This window comes from Crinia signifera, chromosome 8, assembly GCF_055691185.1.
Source record: "Crinia signifera chromosome 8, ASM5569118v1, whole genome shotgun sequence".
In the NCBI taxonomy this organism is placed as follows: Eukaryota; Metazoa; Chordata; class Amphibia; order Anura; family Myobatrachidae; genus Crinia; species Crinia signifera.
In genome coordinates, this window is record NC_139224.1 from 167,035,087 (window position 1) to 167,058,387 (window position 23,301).

Sequence of the window (23,301 nt, forward strand, 5' to 3'; positions counted from 1 at the left end):
TTTCCCAGGTCATCTAGCAGGTACACAGGTGTACTCATTACTCTCTGACACATTTCCCAGGTCACCCGGCAGGTGCACAGGTGTACTCATTACTCACTGACACATTTCCCAGGTCACCCGGCAGGTGCACAGGTGTACTCATTACTCACTGACACATTTCCCAGGTCACCCGCCAGGTGCACAGGTGTACTCATTACTCACTGACATATTTCCCAGGTCACCCGGCTGGTGCGCAGGTGTACTCATTACTCACTGACACATTTCCCCAGTCACCCGGTAGGTGCGCAGGTGTACTCATTACTCACTGACACATTTCCCCAGTCACCCGGTAGGTGCGCAGGTGTACTCATTACTCACTGACACATTTCCCAGGTCACCCGGCAGGTGCGCAGGTGTACTCATTACTCACTGACACATTTCCCCAGTCACCCGGTAGAGCCACAGGTGTACTCATTACTCACTAACACATTTCTCGTGTCATCCAGCAGGTGCACAGGTGTACTCATTATCCACTGACACATTTATAAGATCCACAGATTTTTGGGGGGTCCTGAGGACTTAAGTTTGAGAATTTCTGGACTAGTTAATTGACAAGATTACTGCAATAACAGATATATGAGGCAGACAATGTACTACTATTGGAAGAGGTCACTTTAGAGACTACAACCCCCATCCTGGATCTGATTGAAGCATACTTCCATAAATAGTCACTTACAAAGTCCAGAAAATAACAGCAGATGATAAACAGAATTTCCTTTGGAGAAAGAAAATGTTCCACGTTGCTGCTGGTAACCACATTACTGGCAGCCGCATTCTGCAAAGAACAAGTGTAAAGGAACTTCAAGGCAAAGTATTCATTTAAAAACATTGTTGTTTCATTTTCTCCTGAGAATGGAATCCATACAAATGTATCTAAAAATAATGTATCTCCCCAGCTGCTGCAGTTCAGCAGATTGTCCTCAGGGGGGAGCCAGAGAGTTGTAGTTCCTTGTCCCAAAATTATGTATTTTGGTGACTGCTAATGAGACTACAGTTCCCAGCATGCTAAGCGGCTGGGCGTCTTTATCCTCCCCAGTCAGTTGTCCAGCATTCTTTCCTGCTGATGTCTGAGGGAGCAGCCTCTGCTGGGCGTCGTAGCCCCACTCCCCCTCCTGTGCCAAAGACACCTCTCTCCCTTAAAGGCTACCAGGCTGCATGTGCAGGGCTGGTAATGTAAGCTGGGCATTGCACAGTCCACTGCAGGAATATTGGGGACCAGAGGAGGTGAGTTGGGAATTGCATACAATGATCTGATGTCTTGGCTCAGTCCCCTACACTACAGGCAAAGCATTAAGGTGCAATGATAAATATTATTATTATATCACCATACACTCCTATATTAATGCCATTATCTCTATGCATTAATTGCATTTTGCGGCTTCTCCTAATCTCTCTGTATGCAGAAGATTAATCCTAATTTGCAATCTGCATTATTCCCCTTTAAATAAAGTTGTAACCCAACGCCAGAGTCATATCTCATTAATAATGCACCGGTAGTATATCCCTGTTATTGCACTGCGGATGATTTGCATGTACAGTAGGTGCCGTGACATTAGATTGCAGATTTCAGTGCCACTCACTTCAAATAACATATGAAAGGGGCTGTTGCAGTGCAGCGTAATGCTCTCATCTGGAGTGGATAGGGTTAATCACATTAAACTTTCCTGGCATCTCAGGAGGGGCTGGGACACTGCGAGAGGCTGTAACCGAATATTTCTTCCTATTGGCTCTCTTGCAGATCCCTTTATAAGCTGGGCTTCTGAGACGCGAGTATACTTCTCTGATGGCGTCCAAACTTCTGAGAGCTGTCATTCTTGGACCGCCGGGATCTGGCAAGGGGACCGTGTGCCAGAGGATTGCCAAAAACTTCGGGCTTCAGTATCTGTCCAGCGGTGACTTCTTGAGACAAAATATCCGATCAAGCACTGGTAAGATCCTAATATAAATATGTATATATAATCACACACGGCGTGTAATTGTCCAGCGCCAACATTGGTGCATTGATAATGCTTCTGTTATTGTGCATTGTTGAAACCTTATTTATTAATTACCAGTTTCTTATATAGCGCACACATATTCCGCAGCGCTTTACAGAGAATATTTGAACATTCACATCAGTCCCTGCCCCAGTGGAGCTTACAATCTATATTCCCTACCACATGTACACACAGACATTCTAGGGTTAATTTGTTGGGAGCCAATTAGCCTACCAGTATATTTTTGGATTGTGGGAGGAAACCGGAGTACCCGGAGGAAACCCACACAAACACGGGGAGAATATACAAACTCCGCACAGTTAGGGCCATGGTGGGATCGAGCCCCTGACCTCAGCGCTGTGAGGCAGTAACGTTAACCATTACACCGTCCGTATGCCAATCTCATCTTCCTTTATGCTTTCTATTGGTATTCCCACGCTGCCAAATTCTGGGTCCCTGCTAATTTATGGCACGGACCCCAATAACACTATAATACACCTTTTAATCTCTCTGTATGCCTTAATTTTTAAAAACTTTTCTGCAGAATGTTCAACAGAAATGAGTTGCTAAATCAATTATCCATTCACTGTCATTATGGTGCTCTTAGTTTGTCACTTTTCCAAGGTCACAATGAGCCAAATCTCCGTCTCAAACAGTTCCCTGAATGTTTTTTTTTGTGTTTAGTATTTTGGCTTAATCATGAGCTCCGCCCCCCACCCGCCTACCTGTCCGCAGTACTCTCACCTGTAGCATTCCACCCACTGTGCAGGATTAGGAGCTCTCCTGCAAGAACTCCAGTCCTCAGGCAGAACTCTGAGGATTGTACAGTGGTTGTTTTAGTACTTGTGGGACACAGATAGTATTCTTGCCCTGGGGATGGCGGTCTGTAACTTTCCGTTGCTAATTCTGTACGTTAGAGAACGTACTTTCTTTTTTTCGGCTGTGTAATGCTAGAACAGTGCATATAATCCATACAAAGCTTTCCCTTTTAAAGTATTAGGGGGAGAGTTCTAAAAATTCGAAGAGCGAGATATAGGGGTCTATGCACTAAGCTTTGGGAAGTGATAAAGTGGATGGAGAGGATGTACCAGCCAATCAGCTCCTATCTCTCATTTATCAAACACAGCCTGTAAAGTGGCAGTTAGAAGCTGAGTGGCTGGGACTTTGGGAATGATTCTGGTTGCCATGAATGATTTTTCCCGTGTTCACAAATATATCAGTCTTGACTGTCCTATGTTTGCGATTTCTGGTCTGTGAACGGGATGGACGGCTGTCGTCCTGTGTCGTCTGCCGCCCAACCCTGCAGGCAGCTGCCCGCGCTTGCATAGGGACGCCCAGCATTTTCCTAGTAACACCCACCGTGTTTGTGGGAATGCCCAGGAAATGCAGGGCGTCTCCATGTGAATGTCCCCCTACCCACCTCCATACTACCCCCCTGTGCAAACACCTCGGCAGTGCAAGTGACCGAAGGCGTCCGCACAGCAGCCCTACACATGTGCATAAGCTAATAGTGGCATGCACAGAGGCTAACCAGAATCAGGGCCTTTATCTCTCCCCTCTGTGACATCACATCAGACCGTAGTGAGAGGGTGATGGCATAATCCGGACTCCCAAGCACAATTCTTGTGTATTTGCAGGAAGGTGACAGATTTGGCTTTACAGAGACTCTGTCGTCACTTCTCACACAGCTGATATTGTTGCCCAGAATAAGGGGGAGTGACCCACCAACAGGTAATGCTACGCGCCAGTGACAGTGACAATGCCACTTTGCTATCTGAACAGGCTTGTACTGAACTGAACATACAGGTTGCCTACAGTAAATGGACGCTCCTGGGTAAATCAGGGGCACTGAGCATACTGGCAGCAAGCGCTTCCAAAACATCCCAGCAGGGTTTTGTATTAAAATGCTGCTTGTCCCTGGGGTTCTATGAAAGTGATCTTTGGGGCATGATTGGCATGTGTGGCACCCCAGCCCCTTCCTCCCTAGTCCCAGCAGCGGGACTTTAGGGGTTAATCCCCAGACCAGTGTGGGCGCTAGAAAACGTCCCCAGGCTGAGTGACAGCACTGGGGGACGTATGAGAGGAGGAGGAGGTGCGTAGTGAGAGGATGGAGAGGTCAGGGGGTCGCAGCACGAGGACGGGAGCGGAGAGCTGCGGGAGGGACACACAGCAGCGCGGGGAAGAAGAACCTGGTGCTGGAGAGAGGGAGACTGAGCGGCGGCGCGGTGTTGGCAGCGTGACCCCCGCCGACCCCGAGACACGCCGAGACGCGGCGCATGAAGTGCGCAACCCCCGCCGACCCTGAGACACCCGGCGCAGAGACGAGGCGCGTGACCCCCGCCGACCCCGAGACGCACGCCACAGCAGAGCGGCGGCAGAGACTGGAGTGCGGAGCCCAGCAGCGCAGAAGTGGCTGGCTGAGTGCGGCAACGCTGCAATGGCAGCGCCCACACTAGCAGCCCTCCTGCAGAAGAGTACCCAGCGCCAGAGACCGGGGGACCCGATCGCGACGGGCAGGAGCCTGCACCTTGCTGCTGACACCAGGTACCCCCCCGTGTGCTGGTTACCCCAGGCCTGCCTCTAAGTGCCCACTCCCTGCCACCAACGGGTACCCCCCTACTCAAATTACCCAGAACGCCTGTAGCCCCTTCCTGGCCAGCGGACTGTATTCGTTATATGCCACCCAACAGGGTGAGGACATCCCCCACCTCTGTCTTACTTACCAAAGGGGCACCCCACAGGATGCCACCTGTGACTTGTAGCACCAAGGAGCCCCACTACTTAGGGGAATCAGCCCCTCCTTCAGAGTACCTTTATTTGAAGGCTGTTTAAGTGTTGCAGAGACGTTGCGGTAACTGTACATATATACTGGAGAACCCTGCCATCTTGTAGCCGAAATTCATATTGCCTGGAGCCGATTGATATTCTTATTTAAAGGGATAAAACTCATCCTTCGTTCCGGGACAGCATCCTAGAGTGTACACCTAGGAGGGCCTCATTCAGGACCGTGTTAATTGGACCCGTTTAAGGTCATATTGTGTGTCTCATAACGCTTGTACTTTGTTTGCATTATATGTTATGTGTATAGTTATCCCACCTATTAGGGGGGCTAGACCCACATAGGGTTTGTAGCATTGCTGAGCGAAGGCATCCGCTTCCCCAAGCCTGAGTCATGGCCTGCAGGAAGTGCGCCTACACTCTCCAGTGACGCGGAAGTTCCGCAGAGTATTCGAATGAGGGATTTTGTCCAATTGAAGTATTAACCTGCTAGGCGGGTGTAATGTCAGTATTGTAGGACTAGGCTGATTAGGCCGATTATAATTTGAGGTACGGTGATGATTGTTTACTCTTTTATTTCCTCTAAATAAAACATAAGTAGTTGTACCTATTGGGCGCCTTGCTTGAGTTCCTAGGGTGGTGTGTTCTCTACGGCCGACACGGCGAAGAACCGGTGTGGAACCAAGAGTATCCAGCGACTCAAGGTATTTATCTACCCCCCCACTGGCGGCGTATCACAATTGGCGTCACGAACAGGATACGAGTCGGCTGAGAGGACAACCAAGCAGGGAAGATGGAGCAACAAGCTGCACAACCGGCGGTACAAGCACCGGCGCAACCAGCTGCGCAAGGCAGAGAGATACCAGCACCCGGGGATGAACAACAAGGACAAGCCGCCGCTGCACCAACCACCCAAATCACGCTCCCTTACTACTTCGGGGCATCATGGTTGCCCAGCTACAGCGGAGACAAAAAGAAGGCACCGGGAACCACATTTGCAGAGTTCAAGAGGGGAATGGAGTCAACATGCCTACTGTATACCCTGCAGGAACAACAGAAGATTCAGATCCTAATAGGACAACTGACCGGATCTGCCCTCCGTGAAGTGAGGTCATGGGCACCCGAACACAAGATGACGGTAGCACAGATACTAAAGAAGCTATCCGCCACCTTCGAGACGCGAAGCCTCCCAGAACTAAAATCGAAGTTTTACGGAAGAAAACAACGAGCGGGCGAGACGTTGAGGGACTATGCTCTCAGCCTACTAGAAATGAGTAAGGCGATACAAGCCCTCGACCCAGAAGAAATGAGGAATGTGGATGAGACACTAATAGTTCAGCTGATCGAAGGAGCCGGGCGAGAGAGCATACGGGCACCACTGAGGCTGTTGCGAAGGCAGATGTCGGGTGCGACCTTCGCCGACTTCAAAGACGCCGCCATTGGAGTGGTCGGGACACAGGATGAAGCAGGAGAGGAGTACCCTGAATTACTAGGGTTTCACGAACAGCCGTACTCACGGAGAGCCTTCCCTACCAGCCCAGATGGGGCAAAGAAGAACAGAGACACAGCCATATGGGCCGCACAGAACGTACCGGACGACCAGTTCAAGGTTCTACAAAAGCAGATTGAGAACCTCACCGTCAGCATGGCAGATCTGCAGGGGGAAATACGCCAGCGACCCGGAACACCGGGAGTAGACCCAGACACGAAGGAATGGTGGGCCCAGTACGTAGGACAATGCCCGAGGATCAAAGTGCTGATCAATGGGATAGAGACAGTGGCCATGATAGACACCGGGTCGCAAGTATCCATGATACAACTACCCACCCTCCAAAAATACTGGGGAAAAGAAGTACCATTTAGACCGCCCCCCACGCAGGTGAAAGTGGTCGCTGCCAACGGCCGAGAGGTCACCTGCAACGGGTACTGGGAGGCCAACCTGAAGATCGGACGAGCGCACTTACCCAAACAGGGGTATTTGGTGATCACCTGTGGAGAAGGAAAGGTTTCCCCCATCATCCTGGGTATGAACATCCTAAGAAATTGCCCTGAAGAGCTGATTTCGGCCCTAAAGCAGGAACTGGATGACCAAGATCAGGCTGAGGAGGTAACCCTGCAGCACATCATCTGCGTCCAGAGGAGTCAGGTGGTGAAGAAAGCACTGGCCACACGGGTCCGAGGAACCGTCAAGTGGTTTAACGGCCGAAGGGGATATGGCTTCATTAACCGAAATGACACAAAAGATGATGTTTTTGTCCATCGGACGGCCATAAAGAGAAACCACCCGCAGAAGTTTCTACACGGTGTCGAAGATGGCGAGACGGTGGAATTCGATGTGGTAGAAGGAGAAAAGGGTGCTCAAGCGATAGACGTGACGGGCCCAGGTGGGGTACCAGTAAGAAGAAGCCAGTTTGATTCAGGCAGGCGTCGTGCCCACAGGCGCTACCACCGGTGCCGAAGCGGGCGCTGCCACAGTAACGCCGATGCCCCCTTCCGCTTGCCTCTACACCCAGAGGGAAAGGTGGAGGATAACAGAGAGAAGATAGAGACACCCACTTTCACCAATCCAGTACCGTCCCGCTGGGAACCAGGTGCACCCTGGGTGCAAGAACATCAGCCCAGATTGACTAACACAAGAGCCTTGGGCGACCAAAAGTTGGCGCAAAGTAGAGACCGCCAGAAGATTCATCCTGACCAGAATGCCCACGCTGATCACATACCTGTTGGTACCCCGGTGTTCAAAAGAAACAATCGTCGCAAGCGTAAGCTCGATGCGAAGTGGGAAGCGGACCCCTACGTGGTAGCAGAAATACCACGGGATACAGCAGCAGCCTACGGCATCACCCAGCGCGTTGACACCCACTCCCAGCGGATCCATCAGAGTCAGAGCAAGCCGTATCTGAGCCAAACTCCAGCAGATTCCAGACCGAATAGTGAAGAGAACCCCGAAAAGGAAGATCCCGTCACAAGGTGGCCCCAGGACCCGTGGGAACTGAGGCCGAATGTCGGTTGGTCCGTACCACTCCTTCCGAATATACCGCCGCAGACCAGTCCGAGGATCACTGAACTTGCTCCTGAGGCCGTTGGGATCGCACCCCCTGGGACTGGAGCGAGGCGTTCCGTTAGGAGCACGCAAGGCGTGCTACCCCTGCGGTACAGGGAATAGGCGTGCTGTACATGATGTCTGGCGTAATGATGTGCACTGTATATACTGTGTTAAGAACTGTAAATGATGACTTAGGTAGGTGGCCCTCCTCTCCGAGGACAGTAGACATTCGGGCCCAAATTCAAACCCAGAAGACTTTCTTCAGGAACATTTATCGGTACTCTTTACCTAGAACGGCGCCCGTCGCGGGCATCGCGGGTACATTTATGCCTGCCCGCGACGCGACCGACGCGATGCCCGCGATTTTCCCATTGAAAACCATGTTAAACCTGAAAAATCGCGTCGGTCGCGTCGCGGCCGGCCATAAATGTACCCGCGATGCCCGCGACGCGATGCTCCCGATTTCCCATAGGAAGCAATGTTAAAAGCCGCGATGGACCCGATTTTAGTGTTAAATGCCTCAATCCACCCGATTTGGCCATAGAAATCAATGTTAAATGGGCCACAGAGCCCATTAACCCTTAAATGTCCCCCCAAATTTTTAACGCCACCCCACGATCCACGCCAACCCGAAGCGTGGCGAGCGCAGCGAGCCCGCGAGGGGCGGCGGTACGCGTCCTACGACCTTTTCATGCCCTACTATCCACGTCGGCGTGGAGTTGAGAATAGAATAGTGTGGCGAGCGCAGCGAGCCACCGAGCCCGAAGCGTGGCGAGCGGACGCGGATACCTTCACAGGTAAGCGCGTCCCCTCGCGGGCTTCACAGGTGTCCGTGGCCACGCGGACACCTGTGAAGCCCGCGAGGGGACGCGTATAACTGTGAAGGTATCCGCGTCCCCTCGCGGGGCTCGCTGCGCTCGCCACGCTTCGGGCTCGGTGGCTCGCTGCGCTCGCCACACTATTCTATTCTCAACTCCACGCCGACGTGGATAGTAGGGCATGAAAAGGTCGTAGGACGCGTACCGCCGCCCCTCGCGGGCTCGCTGCGCTCGCCACGCTTCGGGTTGGCGTGGATCGTGGGGTGGCGTACAAAAATTGGGGGGACATTTAAGGGTTAATTGGGGCTATTTGGGCTCTGTAGCCCATTTAACATTGATTCCTATGGGAAAATCGCGGGCATTGAGGCATTTAACGCTAAAATCGCGGTCAATCAGGCTTTTTAACATTGTTCTCTATGGGAAAATCGCGGTAATCGCGGGTACCCGATTTTCATGTACCCGCGATTTACCCGCGATGCCCGCGATTACCGCGATTTTACCCGCGATGCCCGCGATTTCAATCGTGGGCGCCGTTCTAGGTAAAGAGTACCCATTTATCTTATCCAGTTCGATGCCCGAGGACGAGCATCGTTTAAGTGGGTGGATGTGTGGCACCCCAGCCCCTTCCTCCCTAGTCCCAGCAGCGGGACTTTAGGGGTTAATCCCCAGACCAGTGTGGGCGCTAGAAAACGTCCCCAGGCTGAGTGACAGCACTGGGGGACGTATGAGAGGAGGAGGAGGTGCGTAGTGAGAGGATGGAGAGGTCAGGGGGTCGCAGCACGAGGACGGGAGCGGAGAGCTGCGGGAGGGACACACAGCAGCGCGGGGAAGAAGAACCTGGTGCTGGAGAGAGGGAGACTGAGCGGCGGCGCGGTGTTGGCAGCGTGACCCCCGCCGACCCCGAGACACGCCGAGACGCGGCGCATGAAGTGCGCAACCCCCGCCGACCCTGAGACACCCGGCGCAGAGACGAGGCGCGTGACCCCCGCCGACCCCGAGACGCACGCCACAGCAGAGCGGCGGCAGAGACCGGAGTGCGGAGCCCAGCAGCGCAGAAGTGGCTGGCTGAGTGCGGCAACGCTGCAATGGCAGCGCCCACACTAGCAGCCCTCCTGCAGAAGAGTACCCAGCGCCAGAGACCGGGGGACCCGATCGCGACGGGCAGGAGCCTGCACCTTGCTGCTGACACCAGGTACCCCCCCGTGTGCTGGTTACCCCAGGCCTGCCTCTAAGTGCCCACTCCCTGCCACCAACGGGTACCCCCCTACTCAAATTACCCAGAACGCCTGTAGCCCCTTCCTGGCCAGCGGACTGTATTCGTTATATGCCACCCAACAGGGTGAGGACATCCCCCACCTCTGTCTTACTTACCAAAGGGGCACCCCACAGGATGAGGACGACGCCACCTGTGACTTGTAGCACCAAGGAGCCCCACTACTTAGGGGAATCAGCCCCTCCTTCAGAGTACCTTTATTTGAAGGCTGTTTTAAGTGTTGCAGAGACGTTGCGGTAACTGTACATATATACTGGAGAACCCTGCCATCTTGTAGCCGAAATTCATATTGCCTGGAGCCGATTGATATTCTTATTTAAAGGGATAAAACTCATCCTTCGTTCCGGGACAGCATTCTCTACGGCCGACACGGCGAAGAACCGGTGTGGAACCAAGAGTATCCAGCGACTCAAGGTATTTATCTACCCCCCCACTGGCGGCGTATCACACATGTGCTTCAGTGACCGAGACTTACTGAGGTCCCAGAAGCCTCCGCAGCCATAACTCCCTGGGAAAGTTTCATAAAAGCCAATGGAAGCGCAGGTTTCAGGATGGAGATAACTGACCATTAATGACGAGCACGGCGTGATTGGCATTGTGGGGAAATTAACTTGTGTCTCAATGGTTCTATGATAGAGCCACAGAGTGGGGTGCTGCGATAGAGCCGCAGAGTGGGGTGCTGCGATAGAGCCGCAGAGTGGGGTGCTGCGATAGAGCCGCAGAGTGGGGTGCTGCAATAGAGCCGCAGAGTGGGGTGCTGCGATAGAGCCGCAGAGTGGGGTGCGCAGAGGAAGATGACTTGGCCAGGTGAATCTTCCTTCATCATGTCCGTGAAAAAAGGACATGTGCTTACAGTATCTGGCACCATTCCTGAGGCGTTCTACAGGTTGCCCGTCGTGAATACAGCCTAGCTGTCTGTATAAATGAGGATACAGCCTAGCGATTCACCATTATTTATTTAGGTACTTGTTTCCTAGCACGGCACCCACGATTTTGATCGTAGTACATCTTATACAATCGCATTGCATCCCATGCAATATAGTGGCATGCGATTCGATTTTTAATTGTACAAGCATCCTGATGGGTGCAGTCAATGTTAAATGCACCCCCATTGGCAAAGCCACTTCCACTATCAACGCCAACCCGAAGTGTGGCGAGTGTAGCGAGCCCGCGAGGGGCGGCGGTACGCATCTTCCGACCTTTTCATTACCTCACTATCCACGTCGGTGTGGAGTTGATTTTAGATAGTGTGGCGAACCACTGAGCCCGAAGCGTGGCGAGCCCCGCGAGGGGACACGGATTACTTTACATGTATTCCGCGTCCGCTCGCCACACTTCGGGCTCTGTGTCGGCAGCAGTACTGCAGAAATCGCCACAAAAAATGGCAAGTGCCCATTTTTCCCTGCGTTTTAAGCATGTGCAGCAAGAAAATCACCGGCAAAATGGCTACCAGACCATTTTCCCGGAGACCTGCACATGCACCGTACTCTGGGACAGATATGAACGAGTACATTCCCAATTTTATCCTTAACCCTACATCTTAGTATAGTTGCACACATAGACCTTGCATTTGTAAATGGCAAATCTATTTGTCTTCTAGGATTTATGTAGCCTGTTTGCTTGTGACCTTCTGTAGTGCTGCATTGGGACCGTTTCTATCTCAGGCTGGCTAGATGATCACCGCACTGCCAGTCCTGCCTATACACCCTGCTCATTGCATTTATCATCCCCTGATTATTAAAGAGCTGTAATTTTCTCATGTGGGCGTATTGCCCCAGAGGGATCTGCAGTCAACAAGTAGCTCTGCTTATTTCTGGAGGACCGTAACTACACAGAACAGTCAGCCAGTGTGGCCGCAGACAGCCGTACCTTATAAAACATTCAGGAATAAAAATCATGCATAAAATAGGCACGTCTGTGTGCGCTGTGTGGGTGAATGGTAGGGGCATGCACAGTTGGGGTGCTTTCAATCAGTGGCGTAAGTTATTCCCAGTTGCCCGGAGGCAAGATAAATATTGGTGCCCCCCCCCCCAACACACACACACCATTTTATATAAATATATGCATGCATGTATGTATGTTATGAAATTACGTTTAGAATAAAGAGAGTGTGACATTTATGGTCCTGCTAGGAGGAGGAGACAGCCACAGAAGCAATATCAACGGCTTTCAATAAACTGATTCAAACTTTCAGGGGAGAAGAGGTGCCCCCTTGGGAGCAGGAGCCCGGCGGCAGATGACTCCATTGCCTCCCAGAGTTCTGGCACTGCTTTCAATAATGAAAGTAATATTTTACTTATTTACTCCACTTTTCATAAATGTGCTTTATTAAAAGCTAAACACTTTGGGGGTTATTCAGGCTGGGAATTTGCAGACTTGCGAGCCCACCAAACCCCGCCCAACCATCGATGGCAAAGGGAGGAAGTGGGCGGCCAGCCAACATCCGGTGATGTCATCTGCACACTCACCCCCCCCCCCCCCCCGTTCACCAGATTTGCATGGGAACGCCCAATATCCCGAAATATCCCGGCCCACAGTTCCATTGCCCCCCGTCCGCAATCCTGGGTGTATGTTCGCGGTGGTCACATGCAGATGCACATCATCGTACCCCTTGCTTTATCCCTTGGGGGACAAATTAAGAACATTTCAGAAGAACTCCCCTCGGTTTTTTTTAAATATTCCCATAGTTTTTCCAAGAATATCTTGAATACAAAAGAAGAATTCATTTGTGAACGAGGGTTTTTTAATTTAAAATAGTTGAGTCTTTTGGCCATTATTTTACAACTACGGCGGTGGAAGAATCTGCGCTCCAACTTCTCTTATTGCCCTGATTAAATAGCCAGAAATGATGATCCCTGATGTGTTCTTTACAGACCTGGAGCCCCCTTATACTGGCATCAACGTTACCTAGGGGACAGCAGGAAGCATTTACAGTTCTATCTCTTGTATTATTAACTATAAGCATGAGGAGTTCTTTCATTATTGGTTACATTCTGTTGTATTCTTAACTTGTTTCATCTTTTGTTTGAGCACAGAAGGGCCCATGTTAACCTTGGTTACTGTGGTGAATGTATCAGTAATTCACTTTCATCGGCTTTGTGCAAGTTGGCCATTATAGGTGTATGTACAAAGCTTCTGCTTCTTTATAACCTGTCCCTTCAGCTCGATGCCTGAAAAGGACGATGCTGTCCCAAGCCATGTTTTGTAAGTAAAACTCAATCGGAATCACCCGGTTTTAGAACCTGACGATTCTTAAATATGTTTTAAAACCCAAATCTGCATTTGAATATATCATTGTGACGGGATACGGTCAGAATCCTGAAGCCGGAATCCCGACGCCACAATGCCGGCACTTTCTCCCTCTATAGGTGTCCACGACACCTATAGAGGGAGAATAAAATAGTGTCGAGCGCAAGGGGGAGGCGTTCCACGGGATTCCGCTATCTGGATTTTGACCGTCGGGATTCCGACCGCCGGTATTTCATACTGATTCCCATTGTGACACCCAGCACACTGCATGATGGAAATCTGCTTTCCAGTCCATAGAGCTTCCTATGGTTCTCTGCAGGTCTGGGCAGGGTGAAACGCGTGTCGCTTGTCTGCAATACCTTTTTTTTTTCGGACGAACCACGTGTTGTCATTGTAACTTTTCTGGTTTTACCTCATTTAAGTAAGAAGTTAATCATGAGAGTAAGAGAACATGCCGGCTAAGAAATGCGTTTCACCGCAGGAAGGTGCAAAATATGATCCCTATGCCACACAATGTGTCACATGTCAATGGAATCTTTCCATCGCATTATCTCATTCAGAGTCTTGTTTAGCTATAGGTAGCCTTCTGTGTGCCTGATTCAGACCGCTCGCAGCCTAGAGAACAGGTACGCAAGGGGTTGTGTACGAGAACACCCGGATGAAATTTTTTCGATGGTTGCTGACCATAGAATGATTTATTTTTTTCTCCGTTCAAGGATAAAAGTAAGTCTATACTTGAGTTTTGGGAGTGACTATATCAGTGCAAGTGGCTGCGTCCCCTGCTGCAGGAGAGGCCATGATTGGATGGAGAATCTGCACCTGCCACAGAGCTGGAGCGGTTTTCAGTGGACGCGTACAGGTGTTGAAATAAGTGTCCCAGTTCTTGCACATTTGGCCACGTGGATCTTCTCCCTGGAACCAGTTTGTCTGCCATTGCAGAGAGACTCAGACCGATGAACACCAGTAGACGCTGCTGCGTCCTTTTCTGCGTGCGCCATAAACACCTGTTCTACGGTATACGCAGCATTGTGTCTGCCTGGATGTCGGATACAATAGTGCATGTGCTAAGAATTCGCTAAGCGGATTGCTGCGCTCTGAATGAACAGCTTGTTTGGGGCGAGAGATTTGCTGACCTGCTCTCTAATTGTTTAACCTTTCTGTGGCTGGTTCACTACATAGTGACAGGCCGATGACAGATGCAGGGAGATTACAGGGAGTCTCCCATTGTCATTAGCTGTGCGGGGATACAGGAGGCAGCCGTGCGTTGCCGGTGAGCACCTGGAATATGGTCGCCAGGGCCGGAGTTTGGCACGGGTTATTAGGCAGCCAGAAGTGAGAATTAAATACAGCCTCCATCTTTATTAATGGCCGTGTTTGGGAAGGAGATACCTCACTGCCTGGCGGCCCGGATAAAGTAGTTTGCTTTGGGCCTATGCCAGAAACACAATAGGAAGGAACAATCCAGGTTGTGGAATATTACAGCTAGGTCCTGCCAGGGGTAGTGGCGCAGACACATAAATAGTCCTATATTCTTATACGTTGCCCGGTAACCGCACTTATTGTTTATGCGATAAGATCCCAGAGCGGGCAGGCGTTGTACGGACAGGCACAGTGTCCGCTTATCTCTCATAAATACCAAGTGTCAAAAAGTGATAAAGTGGAGAGAGATTAAGTTCCGGTCAATTAGCTTATTACTGTTATTTCTCAAACACAGCCTGTAACATGGCAGCTGGGAGCTGATTGGCTGCTTCTTTATCACTCCCAGGAACTGTTGCATTCTGGGATATCACCACACACACTCCTGGGCAGTACAGTCTTTAAGAATGGGCCCCACGATTCTAGGGGCCTTTGAGGAGGGTCGGACTGGGCTGTGGGGCATGAGCCTCATGTACTCCTCCCTCTGGAGGTTGTCTGTCAGTATGCTGATTGGTGGGAGGCTGGAACTATCCACCAATCAGAGTCCTGAGAGGTGTATTAATTTTTTTTTTTTCCTCCCAATTAAAGTATGTGTGTGTGTGTGGTGTGTAGGCTTTATATATACGAGTAGATGTGCTGTTACACCAGTGCAGAGTTGTCATCATATAACAGTACTTAAAGGGGCTGACTGGAACTTAAAATGTCAGCGTACCCTAACTGTCCTCGTGTTCGAAACAGGGGCAGATTGCCAGGAGGCAGGGCAGATTGTCCAGATGTGGGGCAGTAATCCCGCTACTCTTACCCTCTTGCATGCCCAGCTACTTGCACATTTGGGACGATGTGCCCATAGGAGCTGCCTATCGCATGTGGAACTGGACTGACAGTCAGGGAAGGTGGGATCACACAGAGGCTGATCCTCCGGCCTTATACGTTAGGGTGTCCTCATGGGTCTCTCCTGGGACCAGAGCCGGCCACGAGTCCTGAATCCCTGACTAGCCCGGTACTAATAAAACCTATTTAATAGAAATGATAATCACAAAGACCGCCCCATGTCCTCTCCATGGCGGGAAATACCAGCGAGGTGCGCTGCCAATTCTCATCTGACTCGCTCCACTGTGTAACGTCTGTTTGCAGAGACTGATGCGGGGAAGGGTATGGGTTGGTAGGCCGACAGTCAAAAGGTCGACGCAGCAAAAATGTTGACGTGTATTAGGGCAATATGGGAAATTGTCAACGTGAGTTTTTCACGGTTTTTTTAAGTCTACATCTACCTGAGTTGACAATGACACCGTATAAATGTACCGCGTAAAAAAAAACATGAAAAAACTCATGTCGGCTTAATGTGTGTCAACCTTTTTACACTTGTCGACCTAGACAATGTAAACTTAATGCATACCGCAGGGGCAGCAGAGTCTTTTGCAGTTCTGTCCGTCCTCCCAACGTACGTTGTGCTATGTCACTATATAATGAATCTCCCCGTCCCAGTGACACTACCTCCCGACCTGTCCAGGGGGACGCTCCCTACACACACGTTACCTGTCCTGCTGAGCAGCAGCTGATATATTTCTTGCAAGACTAAGCTCCGCAGACCCTCGGATTTGCAGCCATATGGCTCTGAGCGAGTGAACCGCGGATCGGTACATTACAGATATAAGGGATCCGATGCTCCAGAACAGAAATACGCCAGAAGTGTCCGGGATCCAGATTATGGGTCAACATAGACAAAATATTGGCACAAGCAAAAGCTCGACATGACGATGGTCAACTCCGCATTGAGATTTTCTATTGACTTTTTTGCCCTATTGACCTTTTGGGGGTCAATCTAGACCATACCTGCCTACCTAACCCTCTCCATGAGGGAGAAAATGCTCTGCTCCTGGACTTCCCTGGTAATGTAGGATTGCCAGCACCTGTGGGGAGCTAGGTCATTGATAAGAAAGGTGTCACCACAGGTGATGGCAATCATACATTACCAGGGAAGTCCAGGAACAGAGCACTGTGTCCTCATGGAGAGGGTCAGGTAGGCAAGTATGGTCTAGACTCGGTCAACCCAAAAACTGTCGACCTTGTCATCCACACACGTATGTTGTGGCCCACAGCCCATATGTATATACTGAAATGGTGGGGCAATGGCGCTGCCCACCTGTGACAGGTAAGACCTCTGCTTGCCATCTTGGGACTCCAGTAGTCCCGGCTTAACTCGAGAGAACTGTGTGTACACGTATTGATTGCTCATGGTCAGGGCCGTCTTAACATTAGGAAGGGCCCCTGGGCAACCTAGTTCACTGGACCCCCCCCCCCAAATTAGTTTGCCCAGGAGCCCACAGTCACCTCCCCAACCCTCACCTCTCTGGCTCCGTGCGGCAGCCAGTCAGCTTCCGGCGGCCGGGGATCCGATCATCTTCGCTGGGGGATCCGGGCAGCGGGATCAGGGCAGCGGCGGTAGCTAGGAGCCTGCCCTGAAGTGGCAAACCGCTATTAACTGGCGGGACGGGAAGCGCTGTTGCATTTGAAAAGACTGGCCAGATGCTGATTGGCTGAATTCAGCCAATCAGCGTTCGGCCAGTCTTTTCAAATGCAGCAGCGCTTCCCACCCCACTGGCAAATAGCGCTAATGGGAAAGATGGTGGCCGGGTGGCGGGGATCCGACCATCCTCGCTGGGGAAGGGGATCAGGGCGGCGGTGGCGGTAGCTAGGAGCCCGAAGTGGCGAAGCACTATTTGTCGGCGGGGGCGGGAAGCGCTGTTGAATTTGAAAAGACTGTCCGGATGCTGATTGGCTGAATTCAGCCAATCAGCATTCAGCCAGTCATTTTAAATGCAGCAGCGCTTCTCGCCCCCCCTGCCGGCAAATAGCGCTTCGCCGCTTCGGGCTCCTAGCTACCGCCACCAATGCCCTGATCCCCCTGCCGGATCACCCAGTGAGGGTGATCAGAACCCCGGCACACGGACCCCCGAAATTAAATTCACTGCTAGCTAGGAGGTGAAGCGCTATTTGCCGGCGGGGTGGGAAGCGCTGTTGCCTTTTCAAAGACTGGCCGGATGCTGATTTTCTGAATTTAGCCAATCAGCGTCCGGCCAGTCTATTCAAATGCAACAGCGCTTCCCGCCCTGCCGGCAAATAGAGCTTCGCCGAATCAGGCTTCTAGCTACCGCCACCGCCCTGATCCCCCTGCCCGGATCCCCCAGCGAGGGTGAGCGGATTCCCGGACCCCGGCCACCATCTTTCCCATTGGGCTGGGCCGGGGGCCCCTAGGTCCTAGGGCCCCCGGGCAACTGCCCATCGTGCCCAATGGGAAAGACGGCACTGCTCATGGTCCATAGTGGACTATGGGGCAGATGTATTAAGCTTTAACAAGAGATAAATGCAAGTGTGATAAAGAGAGATAAACATCCAGCCAATCACCTGCTGACTGCCATGGTACAGGCTGTGTTTGAAAAAAGTCAGTAAGGAGCTGATTGGCTGGACGTTTATCTCTCCTTATCACACTTGCATTTATCTCTTGTTAAGGCTTCATACATCTGCCCCAATGTAACCGGAGTCACTTTCTGGTTGCTAGAAACTTGCTGTTACGTTATTTTCTGCCTGCCATAGCTGGGAATGTCCCATCCGCTCAGGAAAGTGGCTGTGAGGGGCATTTAAAACCTCACAAAACAAAGTTCCTGGGTGACCGCATAGCGGAACGGGTTTGTTGCTGGATAAATATGTCCCTCTGGGAAAGCGGGGTTGGCGTGACCTTGACAACACCTGTTTATGTAGTGACAGGACTGGCATGCGTTTTAGAGGCAGACGTGACACAGCTGTGGTATAACGTGATCTTATTAAACACGCAGCTTTAGGCCTTGCCATGTACTAAGCATGACCAGCTCTGAGCCTGGATGAAAAGTGACTTTACAGCCTATCCTACTGGGATGGTGCTTCCCTGATATATCGTGTAGCGTGCTCTCATGTTTGGGGCTGGTTCTGATCTCAGAGTTGTAGACATTTGTTTGGGCACCGTCGTACGAGACGCCAATGTTACATCTGCAGAACGAACTTGCGCGCATCTGACTCATTTCAGACACTTCCTGTCTGAAATTAATCCATAGACTGATGTGAGATCAGGGCTGTCTTATTACGTGTGGCACTTGCTGTGTCTGCTTGTTTTCATTATGCTGATCAACGAAAACGCAATGTGTAGGGGCCTGACTTCAGCTTTGTCAACAGAGCTAAAAAATCACACAAGTGGCCAAAACCATGCTGCGCTGCAGGTGGGGCAGATGTGACCTGTGCAGAGAGAGTTACATTTGGGTGGGGCGTGTTGAAGCTGAAAACTAAATTGTCGTGTTAAAATAAAGCAGCCAAAACTTACCCAAATGTAACACTCTCTGCACATGTTACAGAAGTTGGACCTGAAAGGGTTAAAGTAGTTCACCACTGGATCTGCTACTAGCGCTAGGGCTGTTGAGCCTGACTAGACGTTGGACCTGAAAGGGTTAAGGTTCTCAGTAGGGGTGGGGGGAGAGACACTAACCCAGGTGCTCCATTCCCACCTCATTTATCTAATATTAATATCGTCCCACAAACCAAAACCTCATTCTTGCATGTGGGTGGTAAATCTGCGCTCGCCAATATACGCCACCCCCAGTCTCTGGTCTCACCACGCTGTCTGGAGAACACCGACCTTTCTGTGTTGTGCTGGATACCACCATCCTCCTAGCTTGCAGGTCTGTGTGATTACCTGCACCAATGTGTATTGCACAGATGTAACAATGGTGCATCTGTGCTGCGTGTTTGCCCTGTGTGGAGGTGTGTAAGTGTGTGCTTCTGTGTGTTGCGTGTTTTGATGTGTCTCGTGAATGTACAACCTACAGTTACACAATAACCAGGATATGTTACTCCTTCGGACAGTTGTTTGCACTCACTGGTAAGATCACAGCTAATTCCCAACATTCCCCATTCCGCCGTCACTTGGGCACTTCTCCTTATACCGTGCGAATGTGAACATTACAGGGTTTTCTGATTTGGATTGAGCAGCCCATTAATATCCTCCCGTGGTGTCTGCAGGCTCCTGTGAGATCTGATGTTGGAGAGGTCTTCAGGAAAGGTCTCTTCAGCTCATCTTGGTTGTTTTGAGCTAAATAAAGAACTAGAAATATTTAATGCCGATTTATACAAAGGGCAACGGTCATAGAACGCAGGGAACATTCCGGTCCAAAGAGAGTCTTCTGCTAAATCCGGGCCTACTGATCTGTCCTCGTACACCGATCCACATGGGGCCTCATGCTGAGCGCAGGTACCATACTGCGTATTTGTTCCGCAACTATGCTGCTTTTTCCTTGAGGTCTGGATGATAGCCCTACAATGTATATATCGACACCAAAAAGGTAGACGCATGAAAACGTCGACATAAAAATGCACACAGAACGTAGAATAAGAATCTGCATCTGTGCACTGGTATTTACACACACAGGTGTGTGCAATCGTAATAGATCCGCTCTCTGACACGTAACCACTCTCTTCTAGCCAGGTAAATGGCGCAACCAACTGTAATTACTCTCCAGCGGATGGTATCTCCAGGGCTGGCACCGCGGGAAGTATAACGGCTTGTTCAAACCTATCCGATATCTGTGCAGCATTACATTAATCCTAGGATGAATGGACTTGCCGACAATGCACTCTGGGAGGTAAATTTACTAAGACGGGAGTTCTGTTGCAGATGGGGTGTTGCCCGTAGCAACCAATCAGATTCTACTTTTTATTTATTTAGCACCTTCTAGAACAGGGGTGGCCAAACCGGTCCTCGAGATCTACCAACGGTCCAGGTTTTCCAGATCACCTAGCTGGTGCACAGCTGCAGTCATTACTGTCACATTCCCCAGATCACCTAGCTGCTGCACAGCTGCAGTCATTACTGTCACATTCCCCAGATCACCTAGCTGGGGCACAGGTGTAGTCATTACTAACTGTCACATTCTCCAGATCCCCTAGCTGGTGCACAGCTGTAGTCATTACTGTCACATTCCCCAGATCCCCTAGCTGGTGCACAGCTGTAGTCATTACTGTCACATTCCCCAGATCACCTAGCTGGTGCACAGCTGTAGTCATTACTAACTGTCACATTCCCCAGATCCCCTAGCTGGTGCACAGCTGTAGTCATTACTAACTGTCACATTCCCCAGATCCCCTAGCTGGTGCACAGCTGTAGTCATTACTAACTGTCACGTTCCCCAGATCACCTAGCTGGTGCACAGGTGTAGTCATTACTAACTGTCACATTCCCCAGACCACCTAGCTGGTGCACAGCTGTAGTCATTACTAACTGTCACATTCCCCAGATCACCTAGCTGGTGCACAGGTGTAGTCATTACTAACTGTCACATTCCCCAGACCACCTAGCTGGTGCACAGCTGTAGTCATTACTAACTGTCACATTCCCCAGATCACCTAGCTGGTGCACAGCTGTAGTCATTACTAACTGTCACATTCCCCAGATCACCTAGCTGGTGCACAGCTGTAGTCATTCCTAACTGTCACATTCCCCAGATCACCTAGCTGGTGCACAGCTGTAGTCATTACTAACTGTCACATTCCCCAGATCACCTAGCTGGTGCACAGCTGTAGTCATTACTAACTGTCAAATTCCCCAGATCACCTAGCTGGTGCACAGCTGTAGTCATTCCTAACTGTCACATTCCCCAGATCACCTAGCTGGTGCACAGCTGTAGTCATTACTAACTGTCACATTCTCCAGATCACCTAGCTGGTGCACAGCTGTAGTCATTCCTAACGGTCACATTCTCCAGATCACCTAGCTGGTGCACAGCTGTAGTCATTACTAACTGTCACATTCTCCAGATCACCTAGCTGGTGCACAGCTGTAGTCATTACTAACGGTCACATTTCCCAGATCACCTAGCTGGTGCACAGCTGTAGTCATTACTAACTGTCACATTCCCCAGATCACCTAACTGGTGCACAGCTGTAGTCATTACTAACTGTCACATTCCCCAGATCACCTAGCTGGTGCACAGGTGCAGTCATTACTAACTGTCACATTTTAAAACCTGCTGCATCATTCCTACTATAGATCCACAGGTGGCCTGGAAAACTTGCACCGTTGGTAGATCTCGAGGACAGGTTTGGCCACCCCTGTTCTAGAAGATAATAGAATAGAATTTGAGTGGTTGCCCATAGCAACATATGATCTTCAATAGAACGCCCATATAAGACCCCCCCCCCCCCTCCTCCAGAGTGCAGGCTTCTTCAACTCAGGATGCCGGCGGCCAATTAAAGTGCAGCACCGGATGGTGAGCCAATCATAGCTTGCGTACCGGCAGCTGCTCTGATTGGCTGCTGGTATGCGAGCTCTGATTAGCTCAAAAGCCGGTGCAGCATTTTAATTGGCCACCGGCATCCTGGGTTGAATAAGCCTGCACTCCGGGACCTGCTTTGTTCAGCGCAATTAGTGCAGCGGAAGCAGTCTGGAAGCAGGTTGCAGTGGGCAAAATTAGCTGCCCAGGCCCTTCCAGAGGCCAGGGCTCGGGACAGCTGTACCCACAGCACCCCCCTATTGGCGGCCCTGGTCGTGGGCGTTGTCTGTATGGAAAAATTTAAAGTGTCTACGTCAACATTGTCAAAATGTCCAGAAAGGTGGACACAAACAAAAGTTTGACATGAAAAAGGATGACATACGGAAAAGTTGACATGAATTTTTAAAGGTTTTTTTTTTAGTCGATGTCGACATTGCCCACTAATTAGTGCAGCTCTTACCGGAGAAGCGCCAGTGGTGGAAGCGGTTTGGTCTATTGATGTTTGAAGAATGGGGACTTCTGGTATCCGATTGGCTGATAGACAATGTCTAGGTCGGGCATGTCCAAACTGTGGCCCTCCAGCTGTTGCTAAACTACACATCCCAGCATGCCTTGCCACAGTCTTAGCATTCCCTAATAGCATTCCCAGAATGATATCAGTTGTATTTGGGCCTCAAACATGGCGACGGGATGCAGTAGACTAATTGGGGGTATATGTGCTCAGGTGTCGACATTGACACCCAAAATGTTTGAAATATGCATGTCAACCTTTTTTTTTTTCAGTATCCACTTTTTGGGGGTCGACTTGGTATACCATACAGGGAAGTTATTGGGGTAAAAAATCATCAGTTAGCCGTCATGACTCATGGCTTCCTCCTGACCAGAGGAATGAGCCGGCTTAGCGCCATCGTATCACTTCTCTCTCTGCCGGGAGAGTTCCTCTGTGTTACAAACTAATTGGCAGCGTTTCCTCTGTGCGAGTGTTTTGTGCACGCTGAGTGTCACCCTGCGACCCTCCGCTTATCTCTCCCATCTGCCACTTGTTCTGCAGCTTCTCACACATCACAATCTTCTTAACCATTAACCGAAATCCATCAAGATGGCATATCTACGCCGTGCAGCTAATCTGAGACACAAGTCCGTGTACTGAATGTATTGAAGCTCTTTAAAATGGTCTTTATACAATATACGCATTCCGCCTTTCTGTTCGACATCCGTGTGACTTTGCTTGTGATGAAATAGCAGCACCACACAGAACAAGAGGCTAATAGGAACCTTCGTTTTCAGGGAACGTGAGTGGTTGATGTGTGTGTTTTTTCACAGCTGTAACGCATCCTCATGGGGGGGTTATTAGGGGTCATGTAGTAAAATGCAACAAAATTCCTTTAAGCTGCGTGCGTCGTGACGCTGCTGT

The 23,301-nt window shown here is 50.5% G+C and overlaps 1 protein-coding gene across 2 annotated transcripts in view; it reads left to right on the forward strand.

Annotated features, from left to right (window-relative positions):
• The first annotated feature begins 1,072 nt into the window (after positions 1-1,072).
• Positions 1,073-23,301, forward strand: part of AK4 (adenylate kinase 4) — a 42,150-nt gene continuing 19,921 nt past the window's right edge. The window contains exons 1-2 of one of the 2 annotated variants that reach the window (XM_083157692.1): positions 1,073-1,263; positions 1,778-1,967. In XM_083157692.1, the coding sequence (XP_083013818.1) occupies positions 1,823-1,967 (145 nt within the window). In that variant the 5' untranslated portion in view covers positions 1,073-1,263; positions 1,778-1,822. The remainder of the gene's footprint in view (positions 1,264-1,777; positions 1,968-23,301) is intronic. The other variant, XM_083157691.1, reaches the window with a different exon arrangement.